The 27,820-nt window shown below is 35.3% G+C and overlaps 1 protein-coding gene across 1 annotated transcript; it reads right to left on the bottom strand.

Moving 5' to 3' along the window:
- Positions 1–1,455: 1,455 nt before the first annotated feature.
- On the bottom strand, positions 1,456–27,624 carry LOC148762388 (uncharacterized). The gene is made up of 3 exons (XM_088806370.1): positions 27,491–27,624; positions 23,843–24,809; positions 1,456–1,486 (listed from the first exon to the last, which is right to left on the bottom strand). Exons 2-3 carry the CDS (start codon positions 24,757–24,759, stop codon positions 1,456–1,458), a joined length of 948 nt encoding a protein of 315 aa, XP_088662496.1. The 5' UTR covers positions 24,760–24,809; positions 27,491–27,624.
- Positions 27,625–27,820: the final 196 nt, after the last annotated feature.

Here is a 27,820-nt window from a genome sequence, read left to right as displayed (position 1 = left end):
AAAGAGTGAAAACTACATATATTTAGGGCATGAAAATAAACGATTATGACGATTTGGAACTGAATCATGTAATAACAATTATTATAGTTAATTTTGATTAGCTAGAGGTTTTTGTTCTCTTTTTTAATCAGTTGTAATTAATTGAACTAAGTTTCTATTTTTCCCTTTTGTACATCCCGTGATAGGAATTTTGCCTGCTGCTTCTTGGGATGAATGAAAACATTTCAATTATCCAAAAAAAAAAAAAAATAATGATTCTATCATTTTGAAATAATCGAAATATATTTGACGATCTAAGAATAAATTGTGTTTGATTATATCTGAAATTGAATCATTCTTAGCGTAACAAAATACAAAAGATTATAAACTGTATTTAACTATTTAGAACAAATCATTCATTACATGAAAAAAAAATTATATTTAATTTTTATTAATAAAAACATAAATCTATAATATCTACGCACTATTGATCCATATAATATAAATTTTAAAAAGTAAAGTTGAAATCATTGGAAAAACCCATAAATGTTTGCCCTTTTTACCTTTTCCCTATAAGTACCACATGACTTCTTTAAAAGCCAAAGTGTTGATTTCATTCACTGGAAGTACAAAAACTACCAAACTTGTGGATTGTGGTAGAGATGCAGCACAAGCACTATAGTGGACCAAAGGCGTTCCCCCATCAGTAGAGCTTACGTGAAAACACCAGACTCATTTCAGCTACCTGCCTAAAACACTAGAACCCGATACATAAAAAAAAAAAAAAAGAAATTAGCCAGGGCTCTGCCCATTTGGTAGCTAACATCATAGATATAAAACAAAACCCCCTGGTAACTACTAACACCATCATTTAGTTTGTCTAGCTCATGAAGCATGTACCATTTTTTCTAACTTTCCTATGAATTTTCAGATGCAATCTGCAGGTAGCACTATAAAGATAGAGTTATCAAAAAGAAACCGAGGTCAAAGCTGAGTCTGATCAATTATAGATGAATATAATGGTTTATATTAGCTGATCATTAAGATTTAGATTTAGCCAGGGGTTTTTAGTTAAGTTATAAAATATAATTATGCCAATATTTTTTTTTTGTGGGTGAGAAGCAATTATGCAACCCTTTGATCATAAATGTTTGTCACGGCAAGCATACACTAGACATTGAATTTATTGGAGGAAGCCGAATCCTATAAAATGAAAGTACACACCCTTATAATTTAACTTTTTTTATTTACTATATTTTAGTTTTATTATTCATTTATTATTACTTGTTATACTTGCACCTCATTTTGTCCAAATCAATTTAAGACATTTTTTATTTTATTTATTTTATTTATTTCATTTATTACCTAGAGCCACCCCAACTCGGTCTTAGCTCACCCTAACCTATAAACACTTGATCACCCTCTTCAATAGATCTCAAAAAATTAGGACTTGGATTCTATAAAAATCTCCAAAAATCACAAAGACAAGGTGATCGAGAGACGATCTCTGTAAGCAAACAAGAAAAGAAAAGAGCTAAAAAAAACGTAAAGTCTCTAACAACCTTCAAGAACACCAGAAAAAACCAAGATAGCAAGAAAATCTATCTAAGTCATTTTCAATCCAAGAAAACAAGAAAAAAAAAAAGCAATAAGAAACACAAAAGAAAAAAGTCCTTGGTTAATTCCGGTCAGCAAGGTTTTAAGATTCTAGAGGTTGAAAGTAGTAGGTTTGATGTATAAGGTTTGTAAGAATTTTGTTGCTTTTAGTTAGGGGTTTTTAGACCGTGGCGGAACTAATCAATTTTTGTTGAGAGGGCCAACAACGAAGAAACATAAAAGTTAAAAGTTTTTAAAATTAATATGTTAAATTTAATCAACAATCAAAATATTCATGAAAAGCATCTATTTCTTCAAGATTGATTCTTTGACGATTCACATTGCTCTTACTCATGAGTTAAAGCACTGAGGCTTCGTGGTTTAAGTGTAGGAAAATTATTTGGATGATTTACATATGTTTTTTTTAAGAATTTGTTAATTATTTTCAACTTACTCATACTTTAATCAAACTTGTGAAAAAAATTAATGTAGTCAATATCTAATATTCTTATTTTATTTCTATTTAAATTTAAAATATTAAATATAAAATTATAATATATAAAATATAAATAATTAAATACGATATGTAAAATTTTACATAATAATTAAATATATAAATAGTTAAATAATATAAATAGAAAGAAGAAGATAAAAAAAAATTTTACTTTCTCTTAATTTTACACAAGGATAGTGACTGGTTCCAATCCTTTCTTATCTAAATTTATAAGCTTATAAATCACTTTTTAAGAATGAAGTATTGTTTAGTAGTGAGTTATAAAGAAGAAAGTAAAGTAATAATAAAAAGGACAAAAGGGAAGAGAAAGAGAAAAGCAAAGAGAGAGGAAGAACTGTGAAGAAATTTAAGAATTATTTTTTTTTATTAAAGTTAAGTATAATTAATGAGATTATTTTATTATTTTTATTAATTATTAAATAAAAAATTATTTTAAAAAATTATTAAAAATATATATAACAAATAAAAAATTTTAAAAATTTTGAAAAGGTTGCAATCCTAATAAATATACTACCTGCCGCCCCTATTAGAAAATATATAGTAAATAAAAAAATTTAAAAATTTTGTGGGAGGGGCCAACTACCCTCCACGCCTGACCTTAGCTGTGTTTGAAGTAAGGAAAAAGGTGTTTGGAGGTGAGGTAGCAGCAGAAGACGGCGGAGACTGGTGGCTCAGGTTTGTAGAGAAAAAGAGAGCCACTCAGTTGAGGGAGAAGGTGAGGCAGTGAATCCTAACACATTTAAATTTAGAATCTTCCACTTGTAACAATTTGGGTGCCATTGGAGATAGAAATAGAATCAAATTTTAGTGAATGATAACGTGGAGGGGAAAAAAGAAACAGATGAGAGGTAAAATTACTTGATCAATGATGCAAACAGTGAGAAGCAATTTCTAGCGTAGTGCAGTACCCTTGCTAGTTGAGGCATCTTCTTTGCCATTTTAACTCCCACATACCAAATGGTGAAAGCAAAAACACACCTCAATAAATAAACAAGACGGTCCCAATGTTTGCACATTTCGTATACATAGCCACCAATTTGTGCCATTATTGCTACTATTCTTGGACATAAGGAATTCGAACTTTATTTTATGACCATGTAATCACTTTATTTTTTACTATCACTTAAATGGCCAAGCCATGAAACAAGTAATTGATCTCAAAGTGAGGATGGTATAAGATAGACGTATTAGGAAAACAGAAAATTTAATCCAAAAAGTTCATGAATCTCACAATATGTAAATCTTTACATTTTTGTACACATGAAATCGACATGAGAGATTTGTACTAAAGGTACTAAAGTTGATCACATGATTCTCATATACTCCAAAATTTTCCTATGGAGGAATTGCAAATGCATGGAATATGGTCCCATTTCCAAAACTCTCGATGCGTATGATTCCCTGTTTTTTGCTACAAGTTGACAAAGTAGATATACTTTTTCTAATTTTTTATCCGAGTACTTAAACCTTACATGTAGTAGTAGTAGTTTAAGCACTCAAGATTTGTTTCAAGCACTACTCTATTGTCCATAAAAATGCGTGAATTCTCCTGGTTGAAGCAATGAAAAGTGCCAGCCTAGCTTAGTGAATATATGTATATTGGTAGGCATGATCAAAACAAAACAACAGTTGAAATACCTCATACTTTGATATGATGATAAATAAAGTTGATCGGATGTAAATTGAGGTCAATTAAAATGTTTAAAAGTGATAAAAGGCGATTCGGAAGTCCAGTGAGGCATAATAAGGTATTTTGGGTACCAAGGAGACAAGATAAAATTTTTAGAATAAAATAATATTTTATTAATAAAATAATATTAAAATATTAATATTTAGTCGGATGTTGAAATCAGTCATGAAGAAAGATCATATGGTTGATCCAAGTGGGGGTGAAGATAACAAGCCCGACTCTATAAAAATATTTGTCATGACATACATGTGATGGATAACATGTTTGCATGTTAGAAGAGTCCCGAAAAATTTACAAAAGTCGGTATTGTACCTAGAGGTACAACAAAGTTGATTTAAGCCTTGAACTAAATCAAATAGAGAATTTACGATGAAATTAAGAATTTTAAAGTCCCAGAATGGTTTAATATGGTGATTCGAAGTTCGAGGATCAATTTGGAGTCAAACCGAAATTTTAGCTATCTAAGGGCAAAATGGTCATTTGCCACTTGGGGACAAAATGAGAATTTTTAGAAAAGATTTTTGGCCCCATTTGACTTATTGGAGTATGATTTGAGGTTTAGAAGTGAAAAATTTTAATTCCGGTATAATTTGGAGTATAAGGCTAAAATGATAATTTTACCACCTTAGGGGTAAAACTGTAATTTTTCATCACCAGGATATTTTTTCAGCACATGGTCATCCCTTATCCTCATTTTGACCATTGACTAATTGTATGGTGGAGATAAAAAGGATTAAAATTTTAAAAGTTTTAAAAATAGACTAATAAGAAAATATCATGTGTCAAGCTTAGGATATTTTATTATTTAACTAAAAAAATAGCATAAATAAGCCCATTACTCTCCAAATATTCGGTCAAGCAAGGAAGAGAGAGAAAGAGAGGAAGAACAAACCCTAGGTGAGGAATTTCAAGAGAAAAAGTGTGGAAAATCAAGGAAAACAAGTGAAAAAGGTAGGATTTTTCAACTTAAGCTTGAAATCTATTTTCCTTAAGCATTTCTCCTTATTTTCCATGCTTAAATTACATATTTTCATGATGAATTGATGGCTAGTCAAAATGGGTTAGGAGAGATAAAGTTGTTAGATTAATTTGATTTTAAGTTATGTTAGTGTATTTAGTTAGTTTAGCATATTTAGGAACAAAACAATAAGAAAAGAATTTATTTTCCTCCATTACCATTATTGACCGAATTTTCTAGGGGAATATTGATTGCTGATCTTGATGTTTATTTGAGGAATTATAATGAATAATGATGAATTATGAGCCTAGAAAAATAATGAAAATTTTCGGAGCAAAAATACTAATTTTTACCCACTAGGGGTATTTTCGTAATTTGTTATCGAGACTGATAAATTAAATCTCATTCACAGTCACTAAGGTAATTTAAGTATAATTGGAGTGTAGAAAGTGAGAAGAATTGATTTGGAGTTAAATTGGAGATAATAGGCCGAATTAGGTCAGCACCGCATTTAAGCGGTAGTCAGATAAGTTGTATATCATATCATGCATATATACCGAGCCTGAATTGATTTTATAATGGTCAAGCATTGATATGGTGAATTATGTATTGGACATTGTGGATAGGTGGTGAGCAAAGTACACTGGTAAAAGTACAGAGATTGTGCTTGGAGACTGGGATTAGGAGTACATCGACTCCTAGAACTGTGAGTGAACTTATTATCGTCTTAATTATCTAGAGTAGTTTTATACAATTGTGTGATTTTATGGAAAATGGGTTTAAATGGTAAATTGTTATGTTTTAGGAGAAATTACGATTTTATAAAATGATTTTATAAATTTTTTGAAAAAACCGAATATTGGTTTTGAAAATAGAGTAATTGGAGACTGCCTGTTTGTGTTGTAAATTTATGGTTTTAAATTGAATGGCTTATGACAATATATGAGCATGAACGGCTAAACTAATTTTGGCGTTAGAATTATTTGTACTGAGTATTCAGCCTTGAGAGGTTAGGTTGCGATAAATTGCCATGTCATGCTAGAATGAATTTTATTGATTGGTGGAGTATATATTAATTATTCATTGCAGAGGGGGTTCTGTAGACCAACCTATTAGAGGGGCACGGTAAACTCCATTATATTCTTACCTTGAACGGAGAGGTGCGTAGGGTATCTCCTAGGGTAAAGCTTAAAGTTCACTTCAAGCCAAACCATCACGTGAAGGAGAACTCAGCCAACGCCATGGAACGACTGTATTTTTCTCAAACTAAAAATATATTTTAAGTGTATACAAAAATTTTAACAGCCTTGGCAGACTCGGTTGGATGCCCTGCGCAAGGTATCACCGAGTATGAGTTTTGGCACGAGCCAAAGTTTTAAGAAATTCATAAGCCAAGTTGATTACTCAATTTATATGGATTGATTTTATTCGGTTGAAATGAGTTGAAAGGTAATGAAATTACAATTTGATGACTTATTTCAATTGTCTCCATTTACTCGACTTTAGATAGTTTAGATGGTATTTGTTTACTCACTGAGATTTTATAATCTCACCACCCTCATTTCCTCACATATCAAGCTCGGGGAATTTCATAGTTAGCTGACTTGACAATGACCTTCATTTGGACTCGAATCGGTAAAAGCTGTAGGTTTCCAACTTCAGATGCATTTTGGTTAGATGTGGGCCCACGTGTCACTATAAAAGAAATTTTATGCTTTGGTTATTTGCTTTATAGTATATATGAATATAATTAACTTTTACGCTATAAGAATTATGTACCGATAGTTTTATGAAAATTATTTTACAAGAAAATAGTTTATTTTATTGAATACTTTTATTATATTCAAATGGTCAAATTTTCACTTCAAATGAACGTTTTAGATACTTAATTTGTTTTTAAATCATTAAATATATATTTTCTGTTTACCTACTACATTTTTAGCAAGTTTCGAGATTTTTGACAAAAATGATGAAAATGCCCCTGTGAGCCAAAAAACAATATGTTATGTTCTGATTTGAAAATGATTTGTAATCCTTCAAATTTTGGTATTTGATAACTATTGCTCACCGGGGAAGTGCAAAAGCAGATACGAGAGCCTTACGAGGTTTCGATCGACATTCGAGGTGAAAAATGTTTGTCGAGACCTCGTGGCGGTTGTCACGAGCTCGATGGGGAGTTTCGGGTCGTGACAACAGCCATTCCAAATTACTGGATGTATGTTTTTCCTCACCCAATTTCTTATTAATTTTTTGGGACAAAATTTTTTGTAGCCCTCAAAGATAAAGAATTTTTAAAAATAAATCTCTTTTTAATTTTAATTATTTTTAGTCAACAGAAAAGATTTTTTGACAAAATTATCTTTAATGAAACCTTCTCATATTCAAACGCACATGAAAAAAATGTTGTTACACATTATGTTGAAAAAAAAATTGTTACACGCATTGTTGAAAAAAAAATTGTTACACTCCTTGTTGAAAAAAAAAATTGTTGCTTGTCCTGTTGAAAAAAAGTTTACATGTCTTGTTAAAAAAAAATTATTACAAGTCATATTAAAAAAATATTATTGTTATACGTCATGTTGAAAAAATATTATAGTCATCTCTTAAGGGTTCCACATATAGTAGAAAACATTTTTCCAACAAAGCTATTGAACATTTTTTACAAAATCATTAAGAAGTGACACAAAGTTTTGCAATTCATCAACAAAATCATTTGGCAAAACTTTTCTAGAAATTTTTATGAGATTTTACCAAATCAAAGATGGATGGAAGCAACCAAAATGCCAAAACTGTTTTCTTCCATGCAATTCTTTTTCACCTTTTTTTTTTTTTTTCCTCACTTTCTCTTTATTTCAATTTTGCATCGAATTTGAAAAAGCAAATCAAAAACATGCTCCTGAATGGTTTAAAGGGCATGAGAGAGTTGAGAAAGCATAGAGAGTTGGATGGACAGTTTTGGCTTGAAAGAGAAATTGAGAGTATTCAATTTGTGAAAGTGTTTTAAAGATATTTTTATCAAGTTTTGATAAAAATTGAATAAAAACAGTTAATTTTATATTTAAGATTATTTTTAAAATGAACTTATGAGGATGATCATTTTTTATTATTTTTTTTAATTTTTTTCCTAATATATTGGGTGGAATGACTTATAGAGCATGTTTGGCCTAGCTTTTTTCTAATTTAAAAACTATTATAAAGCTCTTATGAAAAATAATAGCTAAAACTGTTTGATAAATTTACTTTTTATAAGTTCTTTTTTATAGACAAACTGTTTGGCAAAACAATTTATATAAACTCTAATTTTTGTTAAAATTAAATAACTTTCTAAAAAGAAAGAAAATTATCTGGTCAACTGAATCCTTAACAAATTGTAATTTTTTTATGGAATACTAAAACCTGGCTTAAAACTAAAATAAAAAAAATAAACATAAAATAATTTGAAAGAGATTAGAAATTTGGATGAAGCTATATGATCATGTCTAACAGTATCAACTTTGTGACAAAAAGGATTGAAAAAAATATCATCTAGGGTTTGGAAGTCAATTTTCATATAATTTATTTCAACAATTGTTGACCTATTCGACTTCAATCATAATCAATAAATATTATATACATAAAAAAAAAGTTAAGAACAAACAAATATCACATAATTGTCATATCAAATAACAAAGAGAATTTCCAAAACCCAAGCAAAAAGAATGATAAAAAAATGACAAACAAAACAAAAAAAAAAAACCTGGATGCAATTATGTTTTTTTTGGTTTTCGTTCCTCTTAATTTTTGTAAACAAAAAAACCCCTAATTTGCAGAAAGGGAGAGAGGAGAGGGAGATCAATAGGGAGAGAGGGAAGGAGTATTTTTTGAGCGAGGATTTTTTTGAGAAAAAATAACTCTCTTGATAAACTGGCGTGTTTTTTTTTTAAAAAAAAAAAAAAGAGAAAGCTTCTAATTGGAGTTTTTTTTAAGCTCTTTTTTTTAAAATTTTATTTTTTTAAAAAAATTATTTTTTTTTAAAAGCTTTTCACGAAATTCTGTTTGATCCTGCTTCTACTTTTAAGCAGTAGATAAGTTAAAAATAAATCAAGCCAAATGAGCAAATAGTCATTTCAACTATCAAGTTTTTGGTCAATTCCTTTATGGAGTGTAAAAATTGGCAGTTCCCTGTTTGAAGCATAGAGCCATGTGGCGTACATATTAAAACCAACATTTGGTGTCTTTAAAGTTGTAGATTAGGTAAGAACTTGATTGCTGCTATCCCCAAGGACCCCACGTAAATCTTTCCTCACGCATCTGAATCATGCCACATTTCTCTCATCTTTTAATTTTTATATTATATGATAAAACATAGAGTTTCAGTAAATTTTCTTACATCCAATTCGTGAAATTCTCTCTTAAAAAATGATAAATTGAAAATTAAATTTCAAAATTTAAATTTATAAATTAAAAGACCTTGTTACTAGATAAGTATACAAAATTTGAATTAGTTTGAATATATTTTGATATTTTTTAAATAAACATTTTTATTTAAAACTCTGATAAAATTCTTACTATTCAATAAATATCGATCAAATTTTATCTATTAATATTATTTTTAATGAGCTTTTTCCACATTATTGATCTTCTCATAGAGTTCTATCAATCTATTGATTTAAATTTTTTTTTAAATTTAGTTTTTATTTGATCACTTTTTAGGGAAATTTCATGAACTTGACCTAAGAAACTTCTATTTAAATTCTGCCCATAGTTAAGACTGAAATGAACTGACGAGTGATGGTAGTTTTTTTTTTTTTTTTGAGAATTGGTAGATATTTTAGTTATTGCAAGTGCTTGTTTATTTATATGTAAAGTACCTTATTCGTGTAATTCACAACCTCATAAGTTTAATGCTTTTCGCTCGCTTAAATTATGTCACATGACTTTCATTTTTTTTGTCATATAATTAATTATTTGGTAAGTATTTGTTATGGACTTTTATGACAAGTTTATAATTTATTAAACTTCGTTCACTGAGTACTAGTAATAGTTAAGAAATAAATTAATTTTTCTGATAACAAATACAATAAAAATCAACTTGTTTTTATTTTAATAAATTTCAAAATTAACTTTTAGTAAATTTGTTATCTCCCTTGCACAAATTTAAATGTATGTTATGTGTCATCATTTTGTTTTTTGTTTACAACCACATGGACACGTGACACATTTAAATTTGTTTACAAAGTTTTTAAACTACTCACATCACTGTATAAAATAATAATCTATAAATAGAATTTTTTTTTAACTCTTTTGACACATTTGGTTGGCAAAATGAAATAGAAAAAATAGAAAATAATCATTTTGTCGAAATAGATAAAAAGACAGAAACATAATAAAATAACTATTATGTAATGTGGTTTATGAAATAAAAATTACCATTTTCATATTGTTCTAAATATTTTGTTAAGAAAATTAATTGTAGAGTAATAAATAATAAAAGGACAAAAATAACATTTATCATAATTTAATAAAAATTTTGAAGTTCTTGAAACTCATGAGCTTTTGGCATTGTGTTATCATTAAATTATAATTTAATATGTTATCATTAATGTTCTTAGATTAAGATAATATTTGTATCCAATTAACAAATTTTGATTCTTGGATATTTACTTTTTATTTGAAATATTTAGTATTTTATTTTTAAATATTAATAATTTATTATTAAAACATTAATATGATTTTTATTTTAAGTTTTTGAAAAAAATTTTCCTCTTCTCTTGTTTGTTACTTAACCTCCAAAGATATCATTGGCACAATGGTTGAGGAAATCAATGGCCCTAACCGATCACCATAATATACTGATTTGGCACTTTTTGCTATCAAATCAAATGGTTGAATTGTCAAATGTAAAAAAAAAAAAGTTAAATTATGAACTTAGTCTCTATATTTTATCAAAATAGTGAATTTAATTCATATATAATAATTTATAAAAATTGAGTCTCTCTTTTTTTAAAAAAAAAGGGAAATTTTTATTTATTTCTAACATTCTTGGAAAACACACTCTCAATAAGTCATTGAACATCATAGAGCTGATTTCCGGAGGTGGTACATCATAAAAATGAAAGCTATTCTCTAAATTAAATCCTATGTTGGCCATACCATCCACTACCATATTTCGTTCTCGATAAATATGAGAAATCTTTACCTCTCGGTCGAGTTGTAGCAAGCTGTGAATAGCGTTTAGTAAATCAAAATTCACACATGGATGCGATGCGCTAACGGTAATTGCCTGAACCACGATTTTATTGTCCACCTACAGCCATATCCTACGAAATCCTTTATCCCTTGCTATACAAAAGCTATGTAAGACTCCCCATAATTCAACCCTATAGGAAGAACACCTCCCTAACTTTGCAGCAAAGCCACCTAACCAAAAACTGTTGTAGTTGAGTAAAACACCACTTGTAGTAGCCAAACTAGTACTACGACGTAATGTACCGTCAGAGTTTACTACCACCCAACCTTGTGAGGGTTTTGCCATCCAACTAGCTGTCGTAACGTGCGGGTCCGGGAACCCGACCGCTAGACGTGAATGTGAAAACTCACTAAAAAATTTAACTAGGAGTCGCCACCAATCCTTTTTTTTTATAGGTGTGATTGGCCACCTATTGACTCGATTCTAATCGATGCAAACTTAAATTAATTTTAAGCCCACCGAAAAGAACCTTAAACCGGTCTACAATTTTCTGGATCTAGGTTCGGGAGTACGGTTATGCCCGGGGAAGGATTAGCACCCCTCGGACGCCCGTTCCATGAACGGTACCATTTTTTAGATTATCCTATTGGGCTTTAATTTTTAATTTCACTAGATTTCCTTAATTATTATTTTTTTATCTCCTATTTAACCTAAAATGGAATGCACATGGGTGGTGAGATGAAATGCATGGCGTGAGATAAAAGTGCCGGACAAATAACCTTTTATCGAGGATATTTTCCGAATCCGCCCATCATGCTGGTGGGACTCGGGATATTCTCTCACCTAAGAAATTATCCGAGAAACTCGCCTTCGCAAATTCGACGAATAATTCCCGTCATCGGGGTCATCGTACGTTTTCTTTTTAAAATAATATTTTGTGCATAATGAACCTAATTCGAGCAAAAGCCTTTTATTAAAGATGGTTCTCGAGCCCTCCCATCACACTGGTGGGACCCGAGGACATCTTTTCACCTAAGGAAATTTTCGAGAAATACCCGCCTTCGCAGGATCCCCGAAAGATCCCATTATCGGGGCTTAAGCTTGAAAACCAAAAATATTGATATGCAATGATATGTATGATGCAATATGTATATGTTATGCTAATACAATTTTATTATTATTTTATTTTTTATCATTTATTATTTTTATTTTTATTATATATTTTATTTTCCTATTTCCTATCCTTATTTCTTATTATTATCATTATTATTTTTTTTTATACTTTATATTTTTTTGTCCTAAGTTCTTTGTTTTTCATTTATAGTTAGACGAATTGTTTATAATTCTATGTTATTTTAATGAATAAAAATTATATATTTTTTATCGTGCTATTTTATATATATTTTTATATTATTATTATTATTATATTTTTCATAAGCGATTTTTATTCAAACCTAATGCTTAAGGTCTTTATTTATTATTTTCGCATTTCTTTATGCCATTTAATATTCGATGCTTACTTTTAAATTAGTTATTATTTTTTATTATTATTAATTTATTTATTTACTTATTTAATGTCATATATATTGTATTTTCACGAATTAATTATTATATATATTTGGATTGTTATCATTTTATCATTATTTTATTACTTATTATTTATTTTTTATCAATTAATTTCATCAAGTAATAATTTTTGTTGTATAATCAAGCTCTTTATTTATTAAGGATTTCGGAATCTTAAAAACGAGACCCTCCCATCGTACTGGTGGGGCCTTGATTCGGATTCCGAGCCTAGGGAACATAAGCTCGGGATTGCGACTTCTCGCATCCCGATCGATTATCCCATCATCGGCATCAAATTGAGCAGTTATCTTATCTATATTAAATTGTTCTTTATCTCCTTCTATTTTGTTCTTTCTCCGTTTATATAGAACTACCTTTTTACCTAATTTGATTTTTCCACATTTTTGTTTCATCATATTTTAATTCTAGTTCTCCCTAATTTATTTTCACTCTTATTATCTCTATATAAATTTTCATGACTATGAATCTCATAAATATGTTCCACATTTCATCTTTTCCCATATTTATATATATATATTTTAAAACAAACAATCCGCTAAATATTATATGTTCTTTAGCTAAATTAATACTCTAACGAAACCAATTAGCTTCTTTTTTTTATTTTATATATACATATATATATTTTAAGTCAAACTTAGCACCACAAAATCAAGCCAATATATCTATAATAAAAATGAAAAAATTTACCTTGTTATGAATAGCCACACCCTCCAACACCGAAACAGTGTCGTTTTGTAATCAAAAGGGGTCTTGGGGTGAGTCAAAACGGTGCCATTTTAAATCTTTGGACCCTCCCTCTTTCTTCACGCACCATTCTTCTCCCTTTCTCCTTCTCTATTTTTCACTGTCGCTGGCACTGCGTCACTTGCAGATCTGGTGCCGCGCCAGCCGTCGCTCCTCCCTCTCTGGTGCCGCGCCAGCCGCCGCTCCACTCTCTCTTCCTCCGTTCGGTGCTCCTTCCCCTCGCGCCAGATCTTCGCTGCTGCTGCTCCCTTTCTCTCTGGTGCCGCGCCAGCCGCTGCTCCTCTCTCTCTGGTGCCGCGCCAGCCGCCGCTCCTCTCTCTCTTCCTCCGTTCGATGCTCCTTCTTCTTGCGCCGGCAGCAGAACACCTCTCCCTCTCTTCTCTATTTTTCTGCCCAGCTCTCCTTCCTCTTCTATTTTTCTGCTCCTTGGTTGCTCTCCATCGTTTTTGAAAGCCCCCCATTTGCTGCAGGTTCTCCCCCTCCCATTTATACCCGATTTCTGGGTTTTGGAGGGGGCGCTCCACTACTGCCTTGTCCCTGGGCACCCAGGGGCAAGTTCCACTAACCTGCCAGAAGCGAATTTTTCGCGTCTGGCAGGTGAGAGAGGTGCCTGGCAGGGTGCGTCCGCACCCTGCCAGTCGTACCTCTCTCCCTTTCTTTCCATCATTTTTTTGTTCATTGTATTTTTAATCTAGTGTCTACAGCTGCCCCTCTTTGAGCTTTTCGAAAATTCGAAATAGTGCAAAGACGTAGACACTGTATTTGACTAAATTCTTTAATTCTCTTATCAAATTTTATTATATATATATTTATTATTATCATTATTATATTTATATTCATATATATATATATATTTTTTATAAATTCCTTAAAACTGAGGTCACAAGACTTTTAAGATGAACTCCTCAAAACTGAGGCAATGAAAATTTTTAAAAGTGAGCTCCTCAAAGCTGAGGCAACGAAACTTTAAAAATGAACTCCCCAAAAATGAGGCAACGAAACTTTTAAAATGAACCTCTCCAAACTGAGGCACTGAAACCTTAATATGAACTCCTTAAAACTGAGGCAACGAAACTTTTATATGAACTCCTCAAAACTGAGGCACTGAAACCTTAATATGAACTCCTCAAAACTGAGGCAACGAAACTTTTATATGAACTCCTCAAAACTGAGGCACTGAAACCTTAATATGAACTCCTCAAAACTGAGGCAACGAAACTTTTTCATTTTTCCGAAATGGTGAAAAATAACCAATTCCTCATCTGAAATTCCTATGATTTTAGAGATAAATTTCCCTATTTTTCAATTGTTTTAAAATTTTGAACATGTCAATTCATCTTCATTAGTTTCCCTTTTTTAGTGTTTTTAGAGCCTTTTCTTTGATCAATGGGGGATGAATTGATCACATTTCTGATCTCTCGTCTTCCTCAATTCATTGCTCATAACTGTTTTCTTTTTCTATCATATGCATGTTCCAATCACTCTTCACATTTTAACTGTGTTCCATTCTATTGCTAATTCCATTCCTTTCTTTCCCTTCCTAGACTCCATTTCATTCCCTGTCAATTATGATCCTTTTTTCCATATATTGCAAACATTTCTTACTTTATCATGCTCTTTATTAAGTATCATTCTAATTTTATGGCAAATGCAATGCAATGTACTCATATCTCCTCTTTTGGCAGAATGGAAATGAGGGCATTGTTGGGAGTGAAAGGCTATTTTTCATTAGAAAAAAGTGAAGTTTCTACAATCAAGTATAATGACAAGGAACAAGGGAAAATTGATTAATACAAATGGGATATAGTCCTTTCTTAATGACTGTTTCGATAGATATTAACAGTAGTCTCAAAATTTTATCCCGAAATAGGCACATTTGTCAGCTCCCTTGCCTTTTGTATGAACATCTCGGATCATGAGCTTCACCCTTTCTGTGTTAAGCTTTTGTAGTATTTGGACCTTTCCGTGTCTAGACCGCCCTTTCAGGTTTTCGCCCTAAACACATCTCCCAAATTCAAGCTGCCTTTTCAGGTTTTCAACTTGAAAATTTTCTTTCTCTTTTTTTTTTTTTTTATTATTATTATTTTTTTTTATGCAAAATATTTCTTGACAGCATCGGCATTTACCGGGTTGGAAAACTCCCTTCCGTCCATCTCCGCCAAAATTAGTGCTCCTCCTGAAAAAGCTTTCTTCACGACGAATGGTCCTTCCCAATTTGGTGTCCATTTCCCGCGAAGATCATGCTGGTTCGGGAGAATTCTTTTCAATACTAATTCTCCTTCTCGGAACTGTCGAGAGTGTGCCTTCTTGTCATATGCCCTCATCATTCTCTTTTGATATAACTGCCCATGGCAAAGTGCTGTCAACCTTTTTTCTTCTATGAGATTCAATTGCTCATAACGAGCATTAACCCATTCGGCTTCTTCCAACTGTACTTCTTTGAGGACCCGAAGGGAAGGAATTTCCACTTCAATTGGCAAAACTGCTTCCATCCCATACACCAAAGAGAACGGTGTAGCTCCCGTGGAAGTTCGGACTGTTGTGCGATAAGCATGCAAAGCAAAAGGTAACTTCTCATGCCAATCTTTGTATATATCTGTCATCTTTTCAATTATCCTTTTGATGTTCTTGTTGGCTGCTTCCACTGCTCCATTCATCTTTGGGCGATAAGGTGTTGAATTGTGATGCTTGATCTTGAACTTGGCACAAACCTCTTTCATCATCGAACCATTGAGGTTACTAGCGTTATCCGTGATGATCCTTTCTGGGAGACCATAGCGGCATATTATTTCTTTTTGGACGAATTTACATACCGCTTTCTGGGTCACATTGGCATAAGATGATGCTTCTACCCACTTAGTGAAGTAGTCAATTGCCACCAGAATAAATCGATGCCCATTTGATGCCTTCGGAGTTATCAACCCAATCACATCCATGCCCCACATTGAGAATGGCCATGGTGATGTCAATACATGCAGTGAATTAGCAGGGGTGTGGATTCTGTCCGCATATATCTGACACTTGTGACACTTTCGAGCGAAGTCTATACAATCCCTTTCCAACGTGAGCCAGTAATACCCCGCCCTCATGACCTGTCTTGCCAACCTATGTCCACTTGCATGTGCTCCACAAACTCCTTCGTGAACTTCTTCGACTATTCTCCGAGCTTCGGCTGAATCCACGCATCTCAAAAGTGTTTGATCCCTACTTCTCTTGTATAGGATGTTCCCATCCAAGAAGAAATTCATTGCCAACCTTCTAATGGTTTTCTTATCATTTTCTGAGCTTTGATCCGGGTACTGCTGAAATTTGAGATAGTGCACAATATCATGATACCACGGTTTCCCGTCTATTTCTTCTTCTACACTAGAGCAGTGCGCGGGACACTCTCGAAGATTAATCATGATGGGTTGGATCTTGACATTGGTACCAACTTTGAACATTGCCGCCAGTGTGGCTAATGCATCAGCCATTTGGTTCTCCTCTCGGGGCAAATGATTGAAGCAAATTTCATCAAAATTTTCAATCAGCTTTGATACATACTTGTGATACCGAACTAACTTTGAGTCACGTGTCTCCCATTCTCCTCGCAATTGATAAATAACCAAAGCAGAGTCCCCATACACTTCCAAAATGTGAATTTTCCTCTCGATTGCTGCTTGAATGCCCATGACACAAGCTTCATATTCAGCTACATTATTGGTGCAATAGAAGTTGAGTTTAGCTATAACGGGATAATAATCTCCTTCTGGTGATACTAACACGACCCCTATGCCATGCCCCAAGGCATTCGAAGCTCCGTCGAAAAACATCTTCCACTTCTCTTTCTCTGATTCCTCCCCACTTGTTTGACATATTGACATCAAGTCCTCATCTGGAAACTCAAACTCCATTGGTTCATAATCCTCTTCCACCCTTTCTGCAAGAAAATCTGCGATTGCACTTCCTTTGATAGCTTTCTGGGACACATATACAATATCATATTCAGACAATAACACTTGCCATCTTGCCACTCTACCTGATAAGGAAGGTTTCTCGAAGATGTATTTAATCGGGTCCAATTTTGCAATGAGCCAAGTGGTATGATATAGCATGTACTGCCTGAGTCGATGCGCCGTCCATGCTAAAGCACAACACATCTTTTCCAACGAGGAATACTTGGACTCATATTCAGTGAACTTCTTGCTCAAGTAGTAAACTGCCCTTTCTTTCTTACCAGTTTCATCATGTTGCCCTAACACACATCCCATGGATCCTTCATTTACCGTTAAGTATAAGAGGAGGGGTCTCCCGACCACAGGTGGTGCCAATACTGGCGGACTCAACAAATATTCTTTAACTTTGTTAAAAGCAACTTGGCACTCCTCATTCCACGCCCCCGGATTGTGTTTGCGAAGGAGTTTGAAGATCGGGTCACATTTGAGTGTGAGTTGTGATATGAACCGGGCTATATAATTTAATCTCCCCAAAAATCCTCTAACTTCTTTTTGCGTCTTGGGAGGGGGCAAATCACGGATTGCTTGAACCTTATCTGGGTCAACTTCTATTCCTCTTTCACTGACGATGAAACCCAGTAGCTTTCCTGAAGTGACTCCAAAAGTGCACTTTGCCGGATTTAATCTGAGCTGGAACTTCCGTAACCTCTTAAATAATCTTTCAAGATTAGCCGCATGGTCCTCTGTTTTGCGAGCTTTTACAATCATATCATCCACATACACCTCAACCTCTTTGTGCATCATATCATGGAAGAGAGTCACCATAGCTCGTTGATAAGTTGCCCCGGCATTCTTCAAACCAAATGGCATTACCTTATAACAAAAGGTCCCCCACATAGTTATGAAGGTAGTTTTCTCTCTATCCTCTGGTGCCATCTTAATTTGGTTATACCCTGAAAAGCCATCCATAAAGGAAAACATGGAGTGGCGGGCAGTATTGTCAACAAGGGTGTCAATGTGGGGAAGAGGAAAATTATCTTTTGGGCTAGCTCTATTCAAGTCTCGATAATCCACACACATTCTCACCTTCCCGTCTTTCTTAGGAACTGGGACAATATTTGCAACCCATTCAGGGTACTTAGCTACTTCCAAGAATCCTGCATCGAACTGCTTTTTCACTTCTTCTTTAATTTTCAACAACATTTCAGGTTTCATTCTTCTCAACTTTTGCTTAATCGGTTTGCATTCAGGTTTCAAAGGCAGTTTATGGGCTACAATGTCTGTGTTGAGTCCTGGCATATCTTGATAAGACCATGCAAACACATCTACATATTCATGAAGTAGCTTTATTAGTTTTTCTTTTTCCATTGACACCAACGTCACACCAATTCTAACTTCTTTCTTATTTTCTTCATCTCCCAAATTAATTGTTTCAAGTATCTCTTGATGTGGGACAATTTGTCTCCCCTCCTGTTCTACTAGCCTTAACAAGTCCAGAGTTAAATCATAATCCTCCACGCTTTCTGTACTGTCAAGTTCACTGACACTTGTACCTTTTTCAAAATCAACTTCAAAACCACTGTCATTATCATCTTTGCATTCATTATTTGGAATCCTGGAAGGTAAAGGGAATTGAAATATGTAGAGCTATTGTATAGGTAAATAGTTAAAATAAAAGGATGAAACGACACTAATGGAAATGATTAATTATGAGAGGAGATATGAGAAATGCACTACGCATGTCAATTTATTAAAATGATAAATGATAAAAAGCCCGATACATAAAATTCCAATGCTTTTGGGCATAAGCATGGATGTTTAGTTTGCATTACTTTGAAATTGAATCACAAGTGACTGGTAAACTCATGGTGGTCCAGTTGCTCAGCTTTAGATTCGGTGGCCCAAGGTATGTAGTAGGAATCTCATCCGCATTTCTTGGCTGTTCTTCACCTTCCTCCGTTGCACATATTGACAAATCAGAAAAAGTCCCTCCTAGAGCTGACACTGATTCTTGGTTCTCAACGGTGAGTGATTCAGGAAAGATGCAACCTCCAGATCGGAATGTCTTGTAAAGATGAGGATATGTCATTCCTCGGATTTCCAACTCATGCCCCTTAAAGCGAGCCAACCTTTCTTTTCTTCTTTCGGCTATCATTTCTTCTCTTTCCTTCTTAGTTGGCTTGTACCCCAGGCCAAACCTTTCTTCATTTTTGGTAGTGCGTATGGGACTTCTAATACCTTGCAGTTCTTTTCCCAATCCTGCCCCTGCTCGGTATCCTTTTCCTAATATCTGACTAACAACCATCTTGGTGGTTTTGGAAAGCCTCGGAATAGGCGGTGTGGTTCCTTCTCCCACATACGTGGTGTTAACGAACTCGAAGGATCGAAAGGAACATTCAGGCACTTCCTCCGCCGCTTCCACGTAAGGCGTATCTGCTGGCTTGCTTATGAGTAAGTCCTCTTCCCCGTTAACACAGACAATCTTCCCTTCCACTATGAACTTGACCTTCTGATGAAGAGATGAAGGTATGGCCCCAGCCATGTGTATCCAAGGTCTTCCCAACAAATAATTGTATGAAGGAGCAATATCCATAACCTGAAATTCAATGGTAAAGGTACATGGGCCAATTTCTACTGGTATCTCAATGTCCCCTACTACTTCTCTCCTTGTTCCATCGAAAGCTCTTACGATCATCTGACTCTTTCGCATGTAGGACATGTTGATGGGTAAACGGGCCAAGGTCCTCATGGGCATCACATTTAAGGACGATCCGTTGTCAAGCAGTACCTTTGCGACGGTACAACCTTTACACTTGGTAGTGATGTGCAAGGCTTTGTAATTTCCTCTACCTCCAGAAGGGATTTCTTCATCGCTAAAGGATATTATGTTACCCACCGAAATGTTCCCAACAATGTAGTCCAAATTTTCAACTGAGATATCATGATCCACATATGCTTGGTTCAGAATCTTCATCAGAGAGTTCCTATGTGGTTCTGAGCTGAGGAGCAAAGATAGTAGTGAAATACGAGCGGGCATCCGGTTCAATTGCTCAACTACATTGTACTCACTATGTTTGATGAACTTGAGGAACTCGGCAGCTTCTTTTTCTGTTACCGATCTTTTTGAGCCATCTGTCGATTCCGGAGGTTGTACCTTTTCTTCTCTAGGACTTTGCTCTTTTTCCTCTCCCTTCTCATTCTTGAGATTCTCGAATGCTTCCGGTGAATAGCAGCGTCCGCTGCGGGTAATCCCTCCAACACCAGTTATATTGGCAGCATCATCTTGAGATTCAGCTATCCATTTCTTCGCTTCCGAAACTTGTACATTGCAGTTGTAGTTCCATGGGACAGCTTTGTTGTCTTTGTAGAGGAAGGGTTTAGGGACTTCGATGACCATCTTGGCATGGTTTTTATCCTCCACAAGCTCTCCTTTTGGTTCGTAGAAAATGGTCAAAGGTTTTATCTTCATTGGGTGAGTAGACTCCTTGGATATCATGTTTACTACTGACTCTGAAGCTTCCGTATAGAACTCGATCTTTGATTCGTCCATCATTCTTTGCACTTCCTTCCGGAAAGAACTACAACCCTGGATTGAATGTCCCACACATCCTTTGTGGTACAAGCAACATAGTCTTTGGATATCTAGTGAGTCATTCACATTAGGACATTCAGGCCACACCTTGAGCATATCGGCTTTTACCAAGGCTTCAAATACTTTCTCCATGGAGGTTTCCACTTCCCGAATGTTCCTTTTAACATACACCTCCCTTTCGATTGCATTTACCCCTGCCCCAGCATGATTTGGCAGTGGGTTGTTGTTAACATTCTGTTCTGGCTTTTTTTCAAAGTTCAGGATTCCTGCCTTGATCAACCCTTGCACCTTATGCTTAAATGCCGTGCAATTCTCAATCGAGTGACCTTCGATTCTGTAATGATAATCACAATGGGCGGACGTGTCATACCATCTTGGAAATGGAGGTTTTAATGGCTCTATGTATAAGGGAGCTACTAGATGGTTTGCAACCAACTGAGTGAAGAGTTCAGCATAAGGGATTGGGATAGGGTCAAACTGCACTTTCTCTTGCTTGTTTCGCCATCCTCTTGATTCACCGGTAGTATGGTTGTTTGAAGGTGTTGTTTGTTGTGTGGTTGAAGCTGTAACAGGTGTGGAAGCAGGTGGGTAAGGTGTCCGTTGGATGGGATTATATGGGTACGGGTTAGGGAAGGCATTTGGCATAGGCGGGTATGGGTATGGGCTTTGTGAAGTGTTGTGCACAGCTGGGTAATAGGGGTATGGTAGGTATGGCTGGTAAGGGTTGTATGTTCCTCCTTGGTGTTGTCCTGAAGTAACGGCTTGGGCTTCTCCTTCTTTCCTCTTGAAAGTTCCCCCTTTCCTGGTGTTTGCCATATCACCTCCTTCTATCTTCCCTTGCTTAATGGCAGTTTCTATCATTTCTCCCGAAATCACCATATCAGCAAAGTTCTTTGTGGCACTACCAACCAATCGTTCATAGTAAGGGGCTCGCAAGGTGTTGACAAACATTACAGTGGTTTCTTTCTCAGTCAATGGTGGCTGAACTTGAGAGGCCACATTCCTCCATCTTTGAGCGTATTCTTTGAAGCTTTCAGTGGTTTTCTTCTCCATGTTTTGTAAAGAAAGGCGATCCGGAGCCATATCTGTAACGTGCTTATACTGAGCTACAAACGCCCGAGCAAGGTCTTTCCACGTGTGGATTCGATTGCGGTCCAGTTGGACGTACCATTTTGCTGCAGCACCAGTAAGGCTATCTTGGAAGCAATGTATTAAGAGTTTGTCATCATGAGCATATGCGGCCATCCTTCTACAATACATGGTGATATGTGTGACCGGGCACTTGGTTCCATCATACTTCTCAAAGTCTGGAACTTTGAACTTTGGGGGTATAACCACATCTGGAACCAGACAAAGCTCAATTGCATCCATAGAACAATACATTCCCATTCCTTCTACCATGCGCAGTCTTTCCTCAAAAAGGTCAAATTTTTGATGAGTATCGGGATTATCTTTCGATTCAACGGATCCACATTTGAGCTTCTCTTGTTCCTTTGGATCATCCAAATCAGGCACAGAGATGGGATCTGAAGGACTTGCCCCTCCAATTGGCCTTTGTTGAGCATAAGTCGGTGGTGGTCCTATTGGCATCCCAAAAAATGGATATTGACCCATGGATGGCATGGGAATAGAAGCATTCCTTGCAGGTGGAGGTGTAAATCCTGGTGGATACACGGGGTCTGTATTGGTTTCTGTCTGTTGAATGGCTTCTGGTGTACCAGAACTCCCCGCCACTTTCTTTCCTTTATCTGTAGATATTAACTCCAAAATTTTTGATAACTGACCCATGATTTCTTCTTGCTTCTTCTCAATCTTATCCATCCTCTCTGAATGCTCGTCCCCCATGATCTTAGAACGGGCTCTTGTATTGTATCTGTGGAGAATTTGTTTTTCTGGAATTTTGTTCTATTAGTTCAAGGAATAAGTTAGAATTTTATATTGAGTGCATTATTATTTATTATTTTTATCTGAATCATGCATTATGATGCAAATGAAATGTATTTGAATAGAAAAAATATTGGCCATCCAACATTTACCATAAGAAAATCCGCATCCATAAAACTTAAATATCCAATTACATCATTGTCTAAAACCATACATAACTATCAAAAAGAAAAACCAACTTTGTCATATTGGTCCCTAACCATCTTGAGGTGACTGATCAACCGCTCACTCAATTCATCCTTGGGAAGGATCTCCCGCCTGAGTTCTTCAGTCTTGTCTGCCATTACTCGAGCTCTAAATGCCACTTCTCTCATCTGCCTCAGTATCCATTGCATTTCAGCTTCTTTCCTTTGAAGGCTTTGTGCGCATGAATTGTTTCTTTCCCTCATTTGGAAATATTCTTGCCTTACTGCTTCATACTGTGCCTTATAGCCCTCCATGGCAGTTTCCAACATGTCGCAGTCATTTTTCAACTCTTGGATGGTTTGTTCTTTCCTTTGTACCTCGTGCTGCAAAGCGTTGTTGGCACTTTGGAGTTCTTGTATTCGGGCTAACAGAGAAGAATTTGCCACGCTCACTTCCTCAAACTTGCTTTGCCACTCATCCCGCTCTTTCAAAGCCACCCGTACCTTTCTTGCAGTTTCTTTCTTCACTTCTTCTAGCTCATCCTCATGCCTACGCTTCATATTCATCATCTCCTTTTCAAGTCTTTTCCTCGTTAACTCACTCTCCAACAGGACGTCTTGAGGTTCTGGGTTTACGGGATGTTTGGATGGGTTCTTCGGGGGATGTATGACATTTTTCACCCTTTGGTCATGCCAAGTATGATATCCTGTGGTGACTTCATCAGTAACCCTTCCCTGATCTACTCGGCAAGTTTTTTTCCAGTCTTGAGCAATTTCCTCAATTCTCTTTAGCGTTTCTGGCTCTCCATATGTAAACTCTAACTGGTCGAGCTGGTGAGTCATGGGCACGAATTGCTCAGATCCGAACTGTCTCCGCACCATTATTGGGGCATAGCTGATGGCTCCCCAAGGTCCCATCAGTGGTACCCACGGCTTATCCCCACATTTATACATTACTTGCATTCGTGGCATCCACGGAGCTCTCCAAGTCACTTCAATGCTCATTAACCTCCGGAGCCTTGTGACCCACTCTTCTTTTCTTTTGTAGTCGGGCCATTCACTTTCGCAGAACTCAAGGATAGGACAACTCGCAGACAGATAAAGCTTTCGAAATTTGCTCTCTTTGCATTCGAAATGGCTTTTGATCCATATGGTTAGGAGTTGAGCACATCCGATGAATCGTCCCTCACCTTTGCGTCGACAGAAATTCAAGGATCTGAAGGTTTCAGCTAAGATGGATGGGGCCGGGTTGATGCTCCTTGTCACCTGATCAAAGAAGTCTATGACTGACACCTCCACATGACCTAGAACCTTCGGGAAGACCACTAAGCCGTAAATTGCCATCGCAAAAGCCAAGAGACCTTGTTCATCCTCCATGTGTTTTTTAATATATCCGTTCAAGAAACTCCACGGAAGGCATTCTGTGTCTCCTTTCTTCTTCAAATGCTGATCCACTTCTACCGTAGTCATTCCTAACAACTTGGCCAACTTTCGTCGGTGTCCCGTCTTCTGGGCCCTCCAATAGATCTTGTCAGGCTGCATATGGTCTATCCGGAGCAGAGAGGAGTACTCTTCTATAGTAGGGGTCATGTCCACCTTGTTAAAGACAAAACAACGATATGAGGGATCCCAAAACTGGACAATGGCTCGGAGCATCTGATCATCGACTGGTACATATAGGAGCCAAGCAATGTGTCCATACTTGTTCTGAAAATTGTCTCGGTGAGCACGTCTCCATTGTTCCCAAATTCCTACCATCTCTGTAAAGTCATTCTGCTGAAGGTCCAAGTGAACTCTCTCGGGTAAAATTGAGATATGTCCCTGGGTCAAACAGTCTCCTTTTTCTTGTTGAATCTGCCTCATCTGTAACTCTATCTCATAGTCATTTCTGTATATGTTGAGCGGGCCTGCTGATGACGATGCCATGGATATAACTGGGATCTCTTAGGTTGAATGTTGTGTAGCCAATATTCCTCCTATATGCAATTACGATGTATGCAAATGAACATGTAACATGCGCATGACAAGCAAAATAAACTTAAGTTAGTATGGTAAAAAGAAATAATGTAATGTTAAAAATAATGAGAGAATAACAAGCAATATCATGGGTATTATTGTCTACTCCACGATACTTTATTATCTCGGGGCATAATTTAAAATAGAGGGAGTGGAAGAAATTCCTTCATGTGTACCTATTTATAAGGTGTATTCTCACGGGTATGGCCCTTTCTAAAGTTAAGCTGCTCTCGGTACTCTATATGCTGAGCGGGGTTTATAAACAGAGCTAAAGTCCCCAAATCGTTCCTCACTGTCGTCCACACGGACTAGTAAGGCACCCCAGTCCTCACCCATTACAGGCTTCAAACGGACTAGGTTCGATTTGAGTGGGAGTTTTCACTAGCCCAAGCGGAGGTTATCACCTCACGAGAGCGTAGCTACTAAACTCCCTCCTAAAAAGGACATAACCCGGGTGGAGGGTTTATGCATGAATGTAAAATGTGCTGTGTGTGTGAAGGAAATCATGAGTTCAAAGTAACAATCTCACATCCCTCTACCCTAACTCCCCACAAGTATTAGAAGCAATAAAGTAATAAATGCGAAATAAACTAATGTACCAAACAAAATATGCAGTACAAATTATTAATATTAAGGAAACAGTGGATTATTTAAAGCCTTGGATAACCTATTATTTTTTAATGGCTCGACTCTCAATTTTTTCCCCAGTGGAGTCGCCACCTGTCGTAACGTGCGGGTCCGGGAACCCGACCGCTAGACGTGAATGTGAAAACTCACTAAAAAATTTAACTAGGAGTCGCCACCAATCCTTTTTTTTTATAGGTGTGATTGGCCACCTATTGACTCGATTCTAATCGATGCAAACTTAAATTAATTTTAAGCCCACCGAAAAGAACCTTAAACCGGTCTACAATTTTCTGGATCTAGGTTCGGGAGTACGGTTATGCCCGGGGAAGGATTAGCACCCCTCGGACGCCCGTTCCATGAACGGTACCATTTTTTAGATTATCCTATTGGGCTTTAATTTTTAATTTCACTAGATTTCCTTAATTATTATTTTTTTATCTCCTATTTAACCTAAAATGGAATGCACATGGGTGGTGAGATGAAATGCATGGCGTGAGATAAAAGTGCCGGACAAATAACCTTTTATCGAGGATATTTTCCGAATCCGCCCATCATGCTGGTGGGACTCGGGATATTCTCTCACCTAAGAAATTATCCGAGAAACTCGCCTTCGCAAATTCGACGAATAATTCCCGTCATCGGGGTCATCGTACGTTTTCTTTTTAAAATAATATTTTGTGCATAATGAACCTAATTCGAGCAAAAGCCTTTTATTAAAGATGGTTCTCGAGCCCTCCCATCACACTGGTGGGACCCGAGGACATCTTTTCACCTAAGGAAATTTTCGAGAAATACCCGCCTTCGCAGGATCCCCGAAAGATCCCATTATCGGGGCTTAAGCTTGAAAACCAAAAATATTGATATGCAATGATATGTATGATGCAATATGTATATGTTATGCTAATACAATTTTATTATTATTTTATTTTTTATCATTTATTATTTTTATTTTTATTATATATTTTATTTTCCTATTTCCTATCCTTATTTCTTATTATTATCATTATTATTTTTTTTTATACTTTATATTTTTTTGTCCTAAGTTCTTTGTTTTTCATTTATAGTTAGACGAATTGTTTATAATTCTATGTTATTTTAATGAATAAAAATTATATATTTTTTATCGTGCTATTTTATATATATTTTTATATTATTATTATTATTATATTTTTCATAAGCGATTTTTATTCAAACCTAATGCTTAAGGTCTTTATTTATTATTTTCGCATTTCTTTATGCCATTTAATATTCGATGCTTACTTTTAAATTAGTTATTATTTTTTATTATTATTAATTTATTTATTTACTTATTTAATGTCATATATATTGTATTTTCACGAATTAATTATTATATATATTTGGATTGTTATCATTTTATCATTATTTTATTACTTATTATTTATTTTTTATCAATTAATTTCATCAAGTAATAATTTTTGTTGTATAATCAAGCTCTTTATTTATTAAGGATTTCGGAATCTTAAAAACGAGACCCTCCCATCGTACTGGTGGGGCCTTGATTCGGATTCCGAGCCTAGGGAACATAAGCTCGGGATTGCGACTTCTCGCATCCCGATCGATTATCCCATCATCGGCATCAAATTGAGCAGTTATCTTATCTATATTAAATTGTTCTTTATCTCCTTCTATTTTGTTCTTTCTCCGTTTATATAGAACTACCTTTTTACCTAATTTGATTTTTCCACATTTTTGTTTCATCATATTTTAATTCTAGTTCTCCCTAATTTATTTTCACTCTTATTATCTCTATATAAATTTTCATGACTATGAATCTCATAAATATGTTCCACATTTCATCTTTTCCCATATTTATATATATATATTTTAAAACAAACAATCCGCTAAATATTATATGTTCTTTAGCTAAATTAATACTCTAACGAAACCAATTAGCTTCTTTTTTTTATTTTATATATACATATATATATTTTAAGTCAAACTTAGCACCACAAAATCAAGCCAATATATCTATAATAAAAATGAAAAAATTTACCTTGTTATGAATAGCCACACCCTCCAACACCGAAACAGTGTCGTTTTGTAATCAAAAGGGGTCTTGGGGTGAGTCAAAACGGTGCCATTTTAAATCTTTGGACCCTCCCTCTTTCTTCACGCACCATTCTTCTCCCTTTCTCCTTCTCTATTTTTCACTGTCGCTGGCACTGCGTCACTTGCAGATCTGGTGCCGCGCCAGCCGTCGCTCCTCCCTCTCTGGTGCCGCGCCAGCCGCCGCTCCACTCTCTCTTCCTCCGTTCGGTGCTCCTTCCCCTCGCGCCAGATCTTCGCTGCTGCTGCTCCCTTTCTCTCTGGTGCCGCGCCAGCC

Source organism: Theobroma cacao, chromosome 5 (genome assembly GCF_053813885.1).
Source record: "Theobroma cacao isolate CCN51 chromosome 5, ASM5381388v1, whole genome shotgun sequence".
NCBI lineage: Eukaryota > Viridiplantae > Streptophyta > Magnoliopsida > Malvales > Malvaceae > Theobroma > Theobroma cacao.
The sequence above is the reverse complement of the archived record's forward strand: the minus strand, read 5'-3'. Positions and strand labels throughout refer to the sequence as shown.

Excerpts from the sequence above, each read along its gene's own strand:
- LOC148762388 (XM_088806370.1), bottom strand. The coding sequence starts at position 24,759 with ATGGCATCGTCATCAGCAGGCCCGCTCAACATATACAGAAATGACTAT. Across the intron at positions 1,487-23,842 it reads TGGGTCACAAGGCTCCGGAG|AGATCGTCTCTCGATCACCT; the intron begins GTTAATGAGCAT and ends GTTTGCTTACAG.